Below are 18,028 nucleotides of genomic sequence, written 5' to 3' on the forward strand. Positions count from 1 at the left end.
GGTACGGCCTCAGGGTCAGAAGAGTTGTAAAAGAATTGGTATAAAGTTTCTGTCTTTATTCTAATTTTCATGCCTGGTGGATTCTTCCCCACTTCTGCTTTAAAGGTTCTTTTGTATTTTTATATATATATATATATATATATATATATATATATATATATATATATATATATATATATATATATATATATATATATATATATATATATATAAGTTTGTAATGTATCTGTAATATATGTTCGATCTAGAATTTTCATACCTGTTTTTTTTTTTTCTTTTTGTCTGGGATGTGGTCAAGATCCCTTGCAGGAAGCGGTAGATGCCCTTCATTTGCGGTCGCCCATCATTTGGGTTTCGGGTCTTGAAGCAGCCGGGCAGAATTGCCCATTTTTTCTCTTTATTCTCCATCTCTTCTTTTTAAAGATTATTTTTTATATTTGTCTTCTTTGCTTCAGTACCTATTTTTTGTATATTTTTTTAAAGAATTTTTTTTCAAATTCTGTGTACAATTACATTTTTATTTATAATAATATTCAAATTTTGATACAAGGAAATGTAGATACCTTGGTAATGTATGGGTGTTATTAATGTAAAATGAGCACCCGTGCTTTAGTGGTTTATTAAGATACGTATCACTATATCATCTTGATCTTCAGCCGTTACTAGTCCACTGCAGAACAAAGGTCTCGGATATATCCTCTCTATTGCGTTTGTTTAAGGTCTTGCTATGCCAGTTTATACCAGCAAATTTTGTAGTTCGCAAATCCATCGTCTTCTCTTCCCCTGCTTCTTTTGCAATCTCTAAGGACCCATTCTGCTATACTTAATGTCCATCTATTATCTGCCATTCTCATTATATGTCCTGCCAATGTCCATTTCTTTTTCTTGTTAGAATATCCTTTGCTCTCGTATCCATGTTGCTCTTTGTCTTTCTATTAGTGTTATTCCTATTTTTATATGTATGTACACTTGTATGTATGTATTTTTGTATTTATATTTGCGTATCTTTTACGTGAAATATATTTTTCATTTGAATGTTATCGTCAGTGCCAGTTAACCAGTAATCTGCAAAACCATCTAAAATACAAAGTAATACTTGTACTATTTTTTTTAGTTTTCCGTATATTTTTTTTATGACGGACGTGTGTTCAGTGACGATTTATTTACCATTTGAATCAAGCATTTCTCATGTGCTCTATTTTTCATATTTTTACATATATACTATCTGGGATGTGTGCACGTTTTATAGGTATAATTTAAAATGAAAACTCTGTTTCTGAACTATGTAGACCTGGCTATTTTTTGGTTCATAATGATAAGTAAAAATGGGCGGTGTTTTAAAATGGGAGAAAATATGTATATTGCGCGAATTGTGGAAGATATGTGTATAAACATGTAGTAAAAAATAAACAAAAACGTTACAGAAATAAATTGCGAAAGAATGACGATGTAATTTTTGGGTAAAGACGAAAAATTGGTAAAGACTGATGGGGTATCTGGAAGGGAATGTTGAAATAAAAACATAGTCCAAAGTATTGATTTAAAGTAGGAATAAGTGCAAGGAAGTTTAACCAATGAATATAAGCTGGTTGACTTGCTTAATAGGTGTAATTGTTATGGTTGATAGTAGAAGTAGATAAAACTACGTAAAGGAATACTGATAACCAATATGATAATCTCAAGTAGTAATTTAATGTTTGCGAAAGGATAGTTGAAATACGCGGAAGGAAAGAATTCATTCCAGACATTAACTTTCATTAATGAATATAAAATGTTGAAGCTTAAGAGAGATGGAGTTGGTATTTAAAAGTGGAAAGCAAGAAATGCGAAATTGAACAAATTCATAGATCTAAAGATTAAAGTGAACTAATGGGGCTTAGTCACATATAGGCAATGTAAAAGTATAAGTTGGTGATTATTGGTTTTTCGACTTTGAAAGAATTTTATCCATATTGATGATAGATTAGAATTAAATATAAACTATTCACATAAGACTAATCTCTCTCTCTCTCTCTCTCTCTCTCTCTCTCTCTCTCTCTCTCTCTCTCTCTGACTGACTACACTACACTTAATGGTGTAGGGACTATGAAAATCATATCACAAACGTTTTTAAGGGTTCAATTACCTCACAACGAAGTCATGCTTTGGTTTGTTTCTTTAAATTTGATTGTACCTCAGTTGTCCTCCATATATACTTGGTCTGTCGATGGTTCGGGTAGCGACTGAACACCTCTCTCTCTCTCTCTCTCTCTCTCTCTCTCTCTCTCTCTCTCTCTCTCTCTCTCTCTCTCTCTCTCTCTCGACCATTTATGATTTGTAACCCCTAATCTGATGGTCTAGTTGGTTGGTACCATCAGGTTTCATGAGATTATTGCTAGTATGGTGAACCTGTAAACTCGTATCATCTTATTGCTTTTAAATGTTGCCTGGTTTTCCCCAAGGCATGGTAAGATATCATGTGTCCTTGTAAGGGAGGGTCATGACAGATGTTTATAAATAAAAATAAATGTATCCTTGCTGTAGCGAGCTTTTGTTTTGTTTAATTGATCATTAGGAAAGAGATGATGTGCGAATATGTTGAGAAGTGCAACTGCAAAATTCATTGTCTATGGAAGGATGTTAGGTAAAAATGAAATAGTGGAATTAAAGCAATAAGGCCCGGCCTAGCACTGGGGCCAGGCATTCCATTCAGCGCTGTCACCATGAATTCAAAAATGAAAAGTGATTGGACAACTAGATGGAAGAAAGGAAAGGGGAACGGAGGTAAAGTATAAAGCTAATTTTTATGAAGTTATGTATATATATATATATATATATATATATATATATATATATATATATATATATATATATATATATATATATATATATATATATATATATAGTAGTTTGTCAATGATTTAGTCGTTTATACTTTCAAATAGAGTGAAAGATACCTATCGAATTCACTCTGCCTGTATTTACTGTAGTTATGTGTTACTGAGCAATCGCACAAACAATTGGACCTGCAGAAAAAAAACCTGAACAAAATTTTCGTCATCTACATACTGTATAAGTCATACAGAGTGGTTTTGACAACATGCGTATCTATCTTATCCATATGAACCCCACAGAAACGGAGCTTAACAGGTTTTTGTTACTTCCATTCTCGGTTATTAAGAAAATTTGACTTAGCTTTTCTGGACATTTTTATTGAATGATAAGCAATGATCTGCCAATGGGGAACGATGAAGCCTCTTGGGTTTGGTTTCTGTATGTTTTTACTTTATTGACTTAACTCATTTAGCATTTTTGTAATAAAGTAGATTTTACTATGTACTGTAATTTTATGTCAACTTGAATCCAATGGAATATTTCGTATTTATGTGTATTTTATTTTTCAACCTTTCAGGCTACGTCAGTGTTGTAGGAAACATGATTGGAGGAGCGTGTCAGGGAGCCACGCCCACTAGTTTGCCGCAGCCAATAGGAGCAGCCCTTCGACCTCCATGGCCTTCAGCTACTATTGAAGGTTAGTGTGATTGCATGTTATGCACAGCTTCTATTCTTTTTCCTCCTCTCAGCCTCCCTCACATTTTGTGTAAAGTTTATTTCTTTCATCGTATACCTCACTTTGCTCATCCGCGTGTATGTATATCGTGACAGGGTTTCCATCGTTGGTTCCGTTGCTAAAGGCCATCAGTGTCTTCTTTCTTTTATGGACAAAGTCGTTGTCTAAATTCTTTTTAACCTTCGTCTCAATGTTCAGCGTTTCGAATCTGTTCTGTTTCTCTATATATGTTGAAAAATGTTAAGAGCATCAAACATTTTAATGAAGTCACTGAAATTATGTGAATACTCAGCTATTATTATTATTATTATTATTATTATTATTATTATTATTATTATTATTATTATTATTATTATTCGCTATCGGTGGTGAGTGGTAGAGCTAAAGTTTATTTTGAGGGAACGTATCCCTAGTTATCTTCTGGGAAATGAACAAATTTATCCAAGGTTTATCCCGCTTCATATTACGGTTTACCATATTATTTGCATATTTTAAAGAACGAATAAAAGTATATAATTTTATACCCTGGTTATTACTCCTTGACTATTATTTTATTATAAGCGTATTTAGAGATTGATTTTGTGGTTTACAATTTTCTCGATTTTTTTTTATTTCTTGAATTAGAATGACATCAAGTTCAGTTCATATGAAACTTACTTATGATTTAACTATTTCTCTTCGGTTCTCCTTTTTGCTGAGAAAAGCAAATGGCAAAATACTGGCTGCCTTGGTGGTGGTAGAAAGCATCACTGTGTGCCTGGACATTCCTGTCGAAGGAAATTCTAATGACTTGGTTCACTAATGCACCCGGTTAGGAGGGGGCCTATTAAAGGGTTAAGGATACCTTGAAGAGGGAAGTGATCCATAACTGCAAGAGAAGAGAACAGAGGCCTCTTTATTATAGGCCAACGGCAAAATCACTTTACTCTGTTTTTTTAAAGGAAAATAATGCATGCATTACTGTACTTGAATGGCAGTAATCAAATGTAAGGGATATTATTATTATTATTATTATTATTATTATTATTATTATTATTATTATTATTATTATTATTATTAAAAACAGAAGATTAACTAGCTCAATGAGTCAAACTCTAGTCTTAAAGAGCTGGCCTTATTAACACCAGGAAGAAAAAATATTTTAATGTTCAATAAATGAATAAAATAAAATATATATTAAATATGATTATAAATACACTGAGGTAAAAATTTTGGTACAAAATTTATCAATTGTGTATATTAGTTAATTACTGTCATGTCACAGTAGATGATACGATTTTTACATGATTATCTGAATATTTAAATGAATATATAAACATAGGTGTATTCTCATGTAAAGAAATCAAAGATTGTTTTGGAATATGTGGAAGAGACGAACAGTTAATGGTTTTGTCAGGTAGGGGAAAAGAAGACGGTTAGATTTGTAGGGGTCAGAAAGGCTTTCGCCATATGTGTGTGATGAAGGAATTTAGGATTTAGGAATTTAGGGTCATAGGATTTTATGAATAAAACCTGAACCAGCTATCTTTCCTCTGTTCCAGAAGTTGTAACGAATAAGAATGAGAAAATTATTGGTGTTAATTAGGAGTTTCAATATTATAATGATGATAAACTTGATTCGGGCTCGAGTGATACGCATACGCAAAGCAGACTTCAAATGGAGCATTAAAAGATGATAGGAAAAATAATGATATAATTTGTTCAGCCTAAAGTCATATGCGAATACAGATGAAGAGTTAACCAGACCCTTCATTACATTATTATAGAATTTTATAGAAAATTTTGTTCAGATCAAGATATTCATGAATTGAAGATTCTCTCTCTCTCTCTCTCTCTCTCTCTCTCTCTCTCTCTCTCTCTCTCTCATCTCTCTCTCTCTCTCTCTCCTCTCTCTCTCTCTCTCTCCTCTCTCTCTCTCTCTCTCTATGTATATATATATATATATATATATATATATATATATATATATATATATATATATATATACTATATATATATATATATATATAAAAAGATGTTTGAATGCTTGAGAGAATATGATTGAATTATTTTTAAAGTGCTAAGGATAATTTAATTAGAATATCTGTAAAATGTCTTCATAATGCTCGTAATTCTATGAAAATTTACATTCTTGATCGAATTTTTTCTGTCTTACAGTAGTTATATATCAGCCGTTACTAGTCCACTTCGGGCATGAACTTCCACTTGCGCCTGTTATACCAGTCTATAAACGCAAATTTTCTTAGTTCTTCAATCCTTCGTCCTCTCTTCCTCCCCCTGCTGCTTTTGCAATCTCCAGGGACCCATTCTGTTATTATGAATGCCCATCAATTGTATGTCATTCTCATTATGAAGTATGTCCAGCCCATGTCCATTTCCTTTTCTTCTTTGAATATCCTCTACTCGTATCGTTTTTTTTTAAAGTATTTGTTACTGATGTTATCTTCGTCTTCTTTGTAAATGTTTAACCAGAAGAATAGTTGCGGTCATGCTTTTGTATGTTGGACCCGATCGAATAGATGGGTCACACAAAAGAAGGCACAAGACTTGCTATTTCAAATCCCTTTTATTTTTTTTTATTTTATTTTTGTATTGCATGAAGATCGTAGCTGATTCTAGTTTGATAACTGATGTCACATGCATATACACATACATAGTATACAATAAATACAATAAAAGTCAGAATCTTTAGGAAAAAATTGATATTGTATATTGTTACATTTTAATTGAATATGGCCCTAATTATTTGTTAACGTACGGTTTGCGATAGATAAATGTTTAACGAATGCTATGGCTTACAGTTTATCTAAGCTGAGAATCCATTCCAGCACACATCTATTTGAGTTGTGTGTGTATGCATGTGTGTGTCTGGGTATATATATATATATATATATATATATATATATATATATATATATATATATATATATATATATATATATATATATATATATATATATATATGTGTGTGTGTGTGTGTGTGTGTGTGTGTTGCCTTGAAGCAATAGTGAAATTCGGTTGTTTCACTTTCTTAGTGGTCGCTTGGGCAGTTTATTTTGGGATTTAGGCTTTTGGTAGAAAATATGTAGGTAACATTTAACGATATTTGTTAAAATACTTTTAGTATTTGCTTTATAAAGTGGAAAATTGCTCGGATTTTTTTTATAGTATTGATTACTTATATTGCATTGGAGCCTTTAAGTCAACCTTTTGATTTAATCAAAAAATAAAAGATGTCACGAACTGACACTTTTCCCCAATGACAAATGTAAGTGAAATAAAGCCAAAATGTCTTAGTAAGGGGAGATACGCGTCAGGTGGGTTTTTCTTTTTTCTCAAGGTTGTCCATTAAGTTGGTAAATTTTGCATTATTTGGCTTCGAATAGCCCGCCCTTAAGCGCGGTGCATGGCAGACTTCGAGCCAAAAGATCACTCTCAGTATCCATCGACTGATTTCAGCTAAGTCGATATGAGCAACGGTTGCTCCTGTAGTCCGCAATATTGCGCTAATGGATTATTTACGTGTGATTTGAGGACAGGGACACGTGTGGCGCCACCGAACGCTTCGCGGTCTGTTGGAATAAGGCCGTCCCTCGCGGGGATCCCGTAGTCGGGGAGAGGGTGGGTGGGTGGCAGAGGGTCTTTGGAAAGTGGTCAGAGGGTGGAGCTTGATGATGAGAGAGCTGGGGGAGGGAGGGTTGAGGAGGGCCAGAAGAGGGGAGGGAGAAAAGAAAGGAAGAAACGTGCTCTCTCTCTCTCTCTCTCTCTCTCTCTCTCTCTCTCTCTTCTCCTCTCTCTCTCTCTCTCTCTCTCTCTCCTCTCTCTCTGGTCTAGACGATTCTCCGTCACTTCGGATTTGCCGCTAAGTGGGATTAGCGGATAACTTGTGGATATTGTTTTGTTTTTATTTGGTACTTTTTGTGATAAGGAATTTTCACACAAATGTTCGTCATTTTTCCGTATTGATTAGATTGCGCCGTTACTCTTCAGAGCCTTTCTCCCGGTGAGTTGGATCTCTATCTAACCTTCATTCGGTGTAATTTTGACGAATCTACGAATTGAGAAAAAATATAAGATTACAGATTGGTTATCTGCCTTATTTTTTTATATCGTTATTTTTTTTTTTTCTTGTATTGTATACTACAGTGAACTGGTTGAACTTTCTTGTGGACATTACTCAATATGCTTTTGGTGAAGAATATGTATTGTAATAGATTTAATTTTCGTTGCGCGTTTTGTTATTGGAAGTAAAATAAGCAGCATTATGTAAGTAGTTATACATACTACGAATGTTTTCCAAACCTAATTACTTGGCTTTTCAAGTCTAAGTAAAGATAAGAATTTTTTATATTAGATTATACTATATATGTGTATTAAATAGTGCTTTTGATTTTTTCTCAATTGTAGTAAAAATTATATATATAACTATTATTATCATCTATTCTATTTCTTGTTTGATGTAATATCTTCATTTTATATAATACAAATTAACGCTTAGGTCGGTATTTATCTGAAGCAAGATGCAATTCTTATGTTCATAAAGTTTCCATATTCTCATAATGCTCTTTGCGGGAATGTAGAAATATCATCAATTGTGGACACCTTTCGTAAACTACTACTTTCTTCCTTTTCCTCTCTTTTTCCATCTGAAGATGTGGAAGATGACACGACCAAAATCTGTATTTCCTGTTTTTCAGCGATAAATTTAAGATGCTTTATGGTTAATATTAAGAGCTCTACCCCATATCAAATCAAAATGATCCCTTTAAAAAAAAATATTTATAACCCTATGTTACTGATCTAATTTCAGGATATGTTACAGGATCCTAGTTGTTTAAGTAATTTTTATCTGTCCATTCAGAATTTGATTGCACGAATAGATTGTCAGCGTGGAATAGAAATTAATGGTCAGTGGGAGCTGGATTTAGTTTGTGGAACCTAATAAAAAACATCTTAAAGAAGACTATCGCGTCCCGAGGATTAACCAAGATCTTATTAACCCCATACCCATATAATTGTCCTCAAGATATTTTGTTATTAGCCTAAGGAGTGATAATGAAGTTATCAATAACATCATTTTCCTTTCATTTGAATATTTGGTGTTTTTTAACGAGGATTTCCTCCATAATTAAGTGGTGTTTCCTGTGTTTGCCCATCGCAGTAATCATTGCATTAACTCATAGAAGATTAAATATTTACTGAAGGACTGATAATTGAAAGGAGAAATTCTCAAGTATTTGATTCTTACAGAGTGAAGGCGAAACACACTCGTAACACGTGGAGTTTCTTCGAAAGGGAGTCTTTCTCATGAAGCCATCTAATGCCATTGGTCATTGGCTTATTGCTTTCCTATGGCTTTTGCGTTTGGTTCTTGCTTGAACAGAGCCTGAATGCAAGTTATATTTTCTTCAAATTGTTTTATGCATTCAGTTCAATAGCGGTGTGTGGATGCTTATACTTAGATACTTTTTTTTCATTTCTTACTTTATCCTTTTCCTATATATAGTTGTTACTTTTCTATTTTTTTATTTCAACGTCCGTCTATTCAAAAAGTTTTGGATAATTGATTGGGTTACCTATCTAACTCTTATTTGTTGTCTCTGGAAAGTCTCATCATTTTAGGGACTACCAAAATGGTAACGAGCTTGATGTGCCTTTAGTGGGACTACAGTTACAACCGATCAAATTGTCCTTTGTTTGCTTCTGTAACATTTTTTGTTTGTTGCAGTTGTTTAGAATATCGTTATTTAAAGTATAAAGTTTTGTTTTTATTTCAGTCTTATGTGAACGTTTCTTTTCTTACATGGGAGCATTCTATTCGTTGGAATTACCAGATTTTTTAGGCGAATGCGTACTCAGGAATGGTAATCATGTGATAATAATAATAAATGTGTATTGAATTGCAGAAAGCAAACATTTGAGATAGCGCATCAATTATATTTTGCCTGAAACCAGCATTGATTATAATGCAGGTATTTTTTCCCTAGGACAATGACTTACAGTCTAGTGGCATCGAGTATGTCCTTCCTATCTGTCTTACTGACCCTCTGAATGTCTTATCTAACTATCCTCTTAAGATTTAAGGCGTTTAGCATTAGTATTTTTCTAGACAAAGACGCTAACTATACAAACCATTTATGGGTAATGGAGATTCTAGATATGGTTCGGATCCAAGGGTCAAGGCCAAGGTTATACTTGGAGGCCAAAGTTCAAAAAGGAATTTGGCCCCCGACTGGGGCATTGTGTTTCACAGACATCTGGTTTCTTCCCGTTTTCTGACTGAACGAAGAAGCTCATATGACAATAACTTTGACGACAAAGAGGCGCTCTTCTCTCGAGAGTTGTTCTTTAAGTGTTGCCGTCCCCGTCTTTGATAGCATTTCACATGTAGCCTACCAGAGCAACAGTGTGGCGAGGGGTGTGGCTCTGCAGATTGTGTTGAGGATAATGGCATATAATGGGAAGGGAAGACGGTTTTGATTGTGGAATGCAGGAAGAGAAAAAGCTTTGCAACGTGACAGTGTTTGCATGCAAAGGGAGCGGGCAGACGGAGGGAAGGGATTGCGTGACACCATAAGTACTTTTAATGATGGGGTTTATTGGTCTTTAGAGGGCACTTGATGCGCTTTTGCAGGCTCTCTCTCTCTCTCTCTCTCTCTCTCTCTCTCTCTCTCTCTCTCTCTCCTTCTCTCTCTCTCTCTCTCTCTCTCTTCGTGATTATTGCCCCCAGCTTGAGGTGCACTGTAGGCATTAATTAAAGGCCTTTGTAGGATTCCTTCGCCACTTAGCAGCATCCCTTTTTAGACTTCTGCTATACCCCAATTCCTGAATCCTTTCTTCCATCTTGTTGTCCAATCTCTTAATTTTATCATCATACTGCACCTACTGGTAAATGACCTCTGTTGCATGTGGCCGGCGAATGACCTCCCAGGCCCTAGTGCCGGACCCAATTGGTCAATTTCATAAGTCCAATCCGATCCAATCTCTCTCTCTCTCTCTCTCTCTCTCTCTCTCTCTCTCCTCTCTCTTCTCTCTCTCTCTCTCTCTCTCTCTCTATATATATATATATATATATATATATATTATATAATATATATATATATATATGTATATATATATATATATTTATATATATAATATACACATACATACAGTATATATATATATATATATATATATATATATATATATATAGTATATATATATATATATAATTATGTATATATTGTGTGTGTACGTTAAGCATATGGGACGGTATATTCAGAAAGTTTAAAATGGGTACTTTGTTTGCGCTGGGTGATAAAAAAAAAAAAACAAGTATAGTATTAGTAATGAAACGATGAATCCTTAAGAAGAAAGATTAAAGGAACCAAGAAAATATGAGGCGCAGGTAATTCCACAGCTTGATTGTGGAGGGCAGGAAGGATAGCCATCGGTGGAATCCAGCAATTGGTGAATGCGCAGTTTAATGCGGAATGTGTTAGCCTGACTGGAGTTAGTTTGTGGTTTCCTGAGAGGAAGAGGGAAGGTCATTTTCCATGCTGAATAAAGGTGGGAATTATTAGTACCAATGAGAACAGAAAAGTAGGCCATTGCGGAAGAGAAAGATATGTTTCTTTTCATATGAGAAGGGAAACTGAAGTACACATCATCTTCAATATGGGAGTATTGTGATTAAAAATTATGTTAAAACCCATCAAACTATGGAAATTTAAATCCGTTCTAATGACTTTACTAACGATTAGAACAATTGCGAAGTTATCTGTGAATACTTGATATGTTGACATGGGGATTTGAATTGATGTTTCATTAATTCAAAAAGTAGAATTCCTCGCAAATAAAGACAAACAACAGTTCTCAGGAGACAGTGACCTAAAGTAATTAAGAAATTCCCAACTCATATTTTACTTTTGCGAAGAATTATTAAGTGTAATATAAGGAAGATGAAATGATCATGACCTTACTGGGTGATTAAAGGATGGATGTAAGAACAGAAAAGCACATAATCTATTACACTAGGTAAAAAAAAATAAGTTGAGTACAGTTTGAAAAAACATTGCCAAGGAAACAACCAAGGGCGCGAAGAAGGAAATTTTGCAAGTGGCCTTTTTCAATAATTTGAAAGGATAATACAGTATGCGCTTTTTATCGAAAATACTGTTGTTTCATATCGCTCCTAATAACGTTCTCATATGAAATCAAGTATTATTTCAGTCCCTTGTCTTATGGTGTCTTATTGTACACACATACTTGACTTTAAAAAGTAAAGTAGGCATTTGTTAGAGCGCAAGATGGGTAATTGAATTTTGCAGATTTTTGTCACTAGTTGCATTCACATCGGATAAGAATTGGCCACGATATGGGCCCCCCCCTCAAAAAAAAAAAAAAAAAAAAAAAAAAAAAAAAAAAAAAAAAAAAAAACGCTTTTTGACGTTTTCGGGGACTATGGTTTTGACTTTTTGACCCAATCACTTCCAAAATCTAATCAAATTGTCCCTTGGATCATGGCCAATCATCCCACCAAATTTCATTAATTGGTTATATATATATATATATATATATATATATATATAATGTATATATATATATATATATATATATATATATAATTATATATTATATATATATATATATATTAAGTATATATATATATATATTATATATATATATATATATATATATATATATATATTTATATATTTATATATATATATATATCACACTGTAGATAATTTAGTTATCACTCTTTAGAAAGACCAATAACACGCTCTCGAGGAGAATTTTACGGATATGGTGTTAAGTGTGTAACGGCTTCGGACACCTAGTGTACCCCCGGGGCCTCTTATTATCTTCGTTATGATATTTCCTGTATATACGTACTTTTGATATTTTGAGGAAAGTCTGTAATATCCATGTTTAATCAGTCTGTAATACCTACATAGGCTAGCGAAATATGCATTGAAGTTGATTGGTATTCATACTTACATATAATGTTTATCACTAATGTTACTGTTGTCGTGAAATCTTGATGCGTATAATAAGCTGGGCAAGGGAAAAAAATGGAAGTGGTCTCTAAGGAAGATAGCGTGCAAGGAAGGGCCCTTGTGCGGGATGGAAGGGCCGAGTGTCCGGAGCTGAGGTTGAAGGCATTAGCGCTCTCAAATGCGATTTGAATGATGTCAGGATCACTTTAAGCACATCCTGTTGCATGACGCTGTTCATTTAGCCACGAGGGTAATGGGAGGGTTTTTAGTGGGCAGGAAGGGTTTTTCGGGAAGGGAGGCTCCCGGGGGGGTGGGGGCGACAAGGAAGTGCATGATCAATGGACGGATTCTGGCATGCTTATATGCTTGTGTGCGTGGCTTAACGTGCATGCATGCATGCATTGCGCATTAAACCTGTGTTCGTTTTTTTCCCCCTGTAGTCCGACCGTGCGCACTCATCATTTGTACGTGTGTCTGAATGTATCGGTCCTTGCCTTCAGGTGGGATCCTGAGTACCTCTTTCAGAACCTCGGGTATCTATCCGTCTGTTATAATAGATTCTATCAAACGACAGTATTAGTTGTTGATTCATTTCCTCTTGTATTGCTATTTTCGGAATATTACGGTTACCGCTACCAATGACTACAGTGGGAGGTCTGACCCAGAGACCATCGTCACTTTTTAGAAAATACCATTTATTTTCAACAAGGTTCGTGTGTGTATGTGTTTATATATATATATATATATATAATAATATATATATTATATATAATATATATATATATATATATATATATATATATATATATATGTACACACAAAATCGTTACTGCTATTATTGAGCTGTGGATGGGAGAATTGTATGTAGGTTCCATTTGATTAAGTAACGAAACCACAACTACAGTAAAGATAAAAAATATCTGGTTATCTGGTAGGAGCCTGTAGGAATGATTATGTGAACGTTTGTTTTATATAAAAATTCTCTGCACCGTGTGTTATTAAAATATTTCCTTGCAATTCGCTGCAAGAACTACAGTGTACTTTATGTAGACCAGATTTCTAAAATCACTGGTGCCTCATTTTAGGAATTATATGAAGTATTCGCCGCCTTGTTTGTTAGCCCACTACCTTTCAACTACACATCGTTATTATACTCGTACTATACATGATAGTGCATACTTTTGTTTATTCCATTTTCAAACCATCTATATATACCGGTTTGTTCAAACCTTGTTCAAATGAGTAGGCAACTGTCTCTGTTGAACTAATGAATTTAGGATTCACATTATAATGCTAATATTTTACCATTGTGTTTTATCACAATTACCAGTTTAGACACACAATTGTCCATTCATGTGATGATACGATTATCATAAATTATATTCTACTTCTTAAGTGTTTCTGAACTTTTGAATTTTTTGTCTGACCAACTTCATAAAAGGTGTTAGAACTACATTGGTGAAGTATATATCCTTTGGGGATAAAAGAAATGTCCTTTTGTTCATCAGGTTATTTAATTTGAGAGAAGTCGTATGTTACTCATCCTTTTCATGTGATTATTACCAATGCTGTAAAATTACTAAAGATTTTAAGGATTATGCTCGACGAGAATGTGTTTTTGCAGTTCCAGTGTATGACACAGTTTAGGAATAATTTTCACCTATATTTACCAACGAACAAACTGCCATGGACAAATCAGTCTGGTCAAAACAGGAAATAAACTGTTTGATTCCATCAAATCACCGCTCATCGCATTTGATCAGCGAAATTTGCCCGACACACGATCAAATAGTATTCCAAACCGTCTAGTTAACAAACTATATGACAAAAATAGAGCCTTTTGATAACTTACATCGCCATAGGAATATTGCTGTTGATTTTGCAGTTTGTTAGATGGGTTTCTATAATGACCTTTACACACACACATACACGCATATACGATTTCTTTGAATTACCCTTCTTTGTAACCTAGGTTGCTGAAAGTTTATTTCGGTAAACTGTACATTTCGAATATTTTCCAGGAAAAGAAATACCTCTATTACGTGATGGTCACCAGTAATATCACTGTAAAAGATCTAATCCAGAATGTATTTCTTGTTTTACAGACTACTACGCAGACAAATATGTTTTCGTCTAAGCATATTTTATTACAATTTATTCACTCTAACTATTGCTTAGTTTGTTAGTGAAAGATATGTTCAGCCAAAGTGCTGGAGGTCCTACATAATCTATTTTCCTCCCCCCACACTTAAAAATTTGAATTGAAAAAAACTGTAAATGCCTGGCAACATTTATTCCAAAATTTTTACCGTTTAAAAAAAAAAGCCCGATATATTGACGTAAAGGAGTGATTTTACGGTCACCAACCCGTTAAAGATAATAACAAAGTCAGGTAAAATTACGGTCTCCTGTATTTTACTGAAATGGGCCTGAGAACCGTATATATATATATATATATATATATATATTTTTTTTTTGCGGAGAATTTCCGATTAAAATTACTGTTTGTTAACAGTGCAATATATCCCTTATAAGTACTTTCGTCACCTGCTAACTCTCAGTCGAAATATATAAGCCCAAACAAATTCGTGAGAAAATAATATGATATTTTCAAAGCTAAAAGGACGGACCTATGAATATAGACTGTCATAGAACGGAGGAACAATATATAATATATATATATATGTGTGTGTGTGTATATATTATATCATATATTATATTTATATATATATTATATAAAGTGAGAGAGAGAGAGAGAGATAGAGAGAGAGAGAGAGAGAGAACGAACGCATCCTTTGCGTTGTTTACAGGTGTGTTTTCCCTCAGAATGATATCGAGATCTGGATTTCGTGAGGGGCGTGGAGGGGGAAAACTTTTTAGGCAAGTTGTTGCAAACGAGGGAAGAAAGGGAATTTGGATGAGCGGGAGAGAGGAAGGAATAAGGGAAAGCTGGATGAAACGGGGAAGAGGGAAAGGGAGTTAACAGATAAAACAGGAATACGGGGAACGAAGTGATAAGCACGAGGGGAAACTGTTTCATTGTGCATGCTTTTAATGTACGCAGCCATGCAGTTCGCACACACGCACAGATGCTGGCGGTTGGGTCGATAGAACATGAAAGAAATGAATATCAGACCAATGGGTAAATGGAAATAGAGATATGAGCTTATTGGGAATATTGATATAAAAAGGAAATAAGAGGATGAATAAAGATCACGAGGAAACCGTTGTTATAAAAGCATTGGCTCTCGCTCTCTGCATTAGAACATCCACAGAAGAGTAGTATGAATTAATTGAATCGGGCGATAAATAACAACAGACAAGAAGGGTCAAAGTAATTTATTGAAGGATTTACATGAAAGATACAATGACGAAAGACGAGAACCGACAGGTCTGTGAACGAAAATCGGGATCCTGTATTCTAGGGATAAAGTGAGTCTGAGGAGGAAGATTTAATGTGCAAAACTGTGAATGACGAAGGGTTGCTCTGCATACTCTTATTCTCTCCTACTTTCCCTCCCCACTCATCTCTCTCTCTCTCTCTCTCTCTCTCTCTCTCTCTCTCTCTCTCTCTCTCTCTCTCTCTCTCTCTCTCTCCTGCAAGAGGAAGATAAGTATACCGGACGGGAACTGGTAGGCCCTGCCACTCCCGGTAACTGGTTCTTCCAGTTTACTCTGCCTCCACCCGTCTTTGTGCGTATGCGTGTGTGTGTGTGTTTCCATTCCCATCGAGTTCCGTATCACTGCAAGCGCCCTTTTAAACCGGTTTCCGATTAGCGGACTTTTTATTCTTTTTCTGCTCCTGATAATTGGGATTGAATTAACCAGATGTCCTACTATGGAAGCATTTCTCGATTTTTATGAGGCCACCGAATTCCGACTTGATGTGCGGTTAGTGAGTGGCGTTGAATTTGCACATTTGTTGGCGACTGCAATTCTTCGGTCGTTGCTCTGATGCAATGGCCTCCTTATATTGTGGACTTAGCTGCCCAAGTCGGGGGTTAAGTTCAAGTTCTACCGAGGAGCGTTATTTTTTATGCGCTGATGTAGGGAGCTTGGTCGCCATCCTTACACGATTCTTGTCCATTCAAGGAAGAAATTAAGTGAGAGAGAGAGAGAGAGAGAGAGAGAGAGAGAGAGAGAGAGAGAGGAGAGAGAGAGAGAGAGAGAGAGAAATTTATGTAGATTGAACAATGAATTTTTGGTTAGATATCTAAAATTCTCCTTGAGAAAAAGATATCTTTTTTTTCTTAGGAAAATACTCATTTATTTAATTTTTACGAAGATGAATCTATGACGATGCTATTTCGTTTTACATGGCGTACTCTGACTATTAATGGAGGGATGATATTAATCTATTTGAGTAATGTGTAATTTTAATTAATAGAAGACATGCGCTGAAATTTCTATGCTTGTGTTCTGGTACATAAATTGAACTTCCTGGAAGTAGCCTACAAATGTACTGTTGTTCTTAAAGGGACCTATTCGAGTTATGTTTACTATAAAATTGAGCAAGGGTTATGCATTTAATTGGTTTAATTTTTAAAATTTATTGAATTTCTTTTTACTTGACTTAATTTAAAATACAATTTGTGTTCGTCTAGTTTTATATGGACGGCCTTGATGCAAGAAGAGGAAATACCCTTAGTTGCTATTGAAATCTTAACTTTGAATAGTGCTTTTGGCCCCACCCCACACGGGAAGCCCCTTTACCCACGAGATTCGTCTGTCACATTTTCCCTTTAGTATTTGTATATTGATTGATTTTAAGTTTTCTGGCATCCTGACATTAAATATAATTGACGCCGATAGTATTTGTAGAATCATAAAGCTTCACGTTATCTTAACACTCGGCGAACAGTCTTTTATATTATCAGTCCTAATGTCAAATGAGAATTTGTTATACAATCTCTGAAAGGTCAAGAACCCACAATCGAGGTGCATCTTTGTCCAAATAACTTGAAACCATCCGTAACTAGTATCGTGTCAACATAATTTGTTGGCGGCATATTTTGGACAACCAGTTCTGGTATCATGAACATTCTTGCGAATTAGAAATTATTCTAGCTGTAACGGGGTTGTTCAATCAATACAGGGCAATCCTTTTTTTCATGGTGCAATGCCCATTATTAATCTTGCTCCTCAATTTATGTTTTGTAACTCATTAAGTTGTACTTTGGGTAAGTTGCAGTATGAAATTCTGGTAATAACAGTCAGTCACAAGTTTCTCATATATGAATTATGAAAACAGACTTATGTTAACCTGTTCAAAAGCAAAACATTTGCAGCAAGATTCAACTTTTGAAGTTCCGTCGATTTCAACTGCTAGATTAGGAAGCTCTTTTCACAGTCTGGTCACAAGTGCAATAAAACGTCTAGAATACTACGTTCGTAATGGTGCAGTCTTGGAAGATCCGAATGCAATGGATGGTCAGAATTATTATAAACCTCAGGTAACGTGCATAAAGAACTAACGGAGTGACAGTTCCAGAGA

The 18,028-nt window shown here is 34.7% G+C and overlaps 1 protein-coding gene across 6 annotated transcripts in view; it reads left to right on the forward strand.

Moving 5' to 3' along the window:
• wge (winged eye) overlaps nt 1–18,028 on the forward strand; it is a 104,007-nt gene that overhangs the window by 43,026 nt on the left and 42,953 nt on the right. For 3 of the 6 annotated variants that reach the window (XM_068367562.1, XM_068367565.1, XM_068367566.1), the window contains exons 1-2: nt 2,610–2,763; nt 3,392–3,511. In XM_068367562.1, coding sequence (XP_068223663.1) covers nt 2,703–2,763; nt 3,392–3,511 — 181 coding nt within the window. In that variant the 5' untranslated portion in view covers nt 2,610–2,702. Of the gene's footprint in view, nt 1–2,609; nt 2,764–3,391; nt 3,512–18,028 lie in introns of those variants that run through there. The other 3 variants (XM_068367567.1, XM_068367564.1, XM_068367563.1) reach the window with 2 other exon arrangements.

This window comes from Palaemon carinicauda, chromosome 45, assembly GCF_036898095.1.
Source record: "Palaemon carinicauda isolate YSFRI2023 chromosome 45, ASM3689809v2, whole genome shotgun sequence".
NCBI lineage: Eukaryota > Metazoa > Arthropoda > Malacostraca > Decapoda > Palaemonidae > Palaemon > Palaemon carinicauda.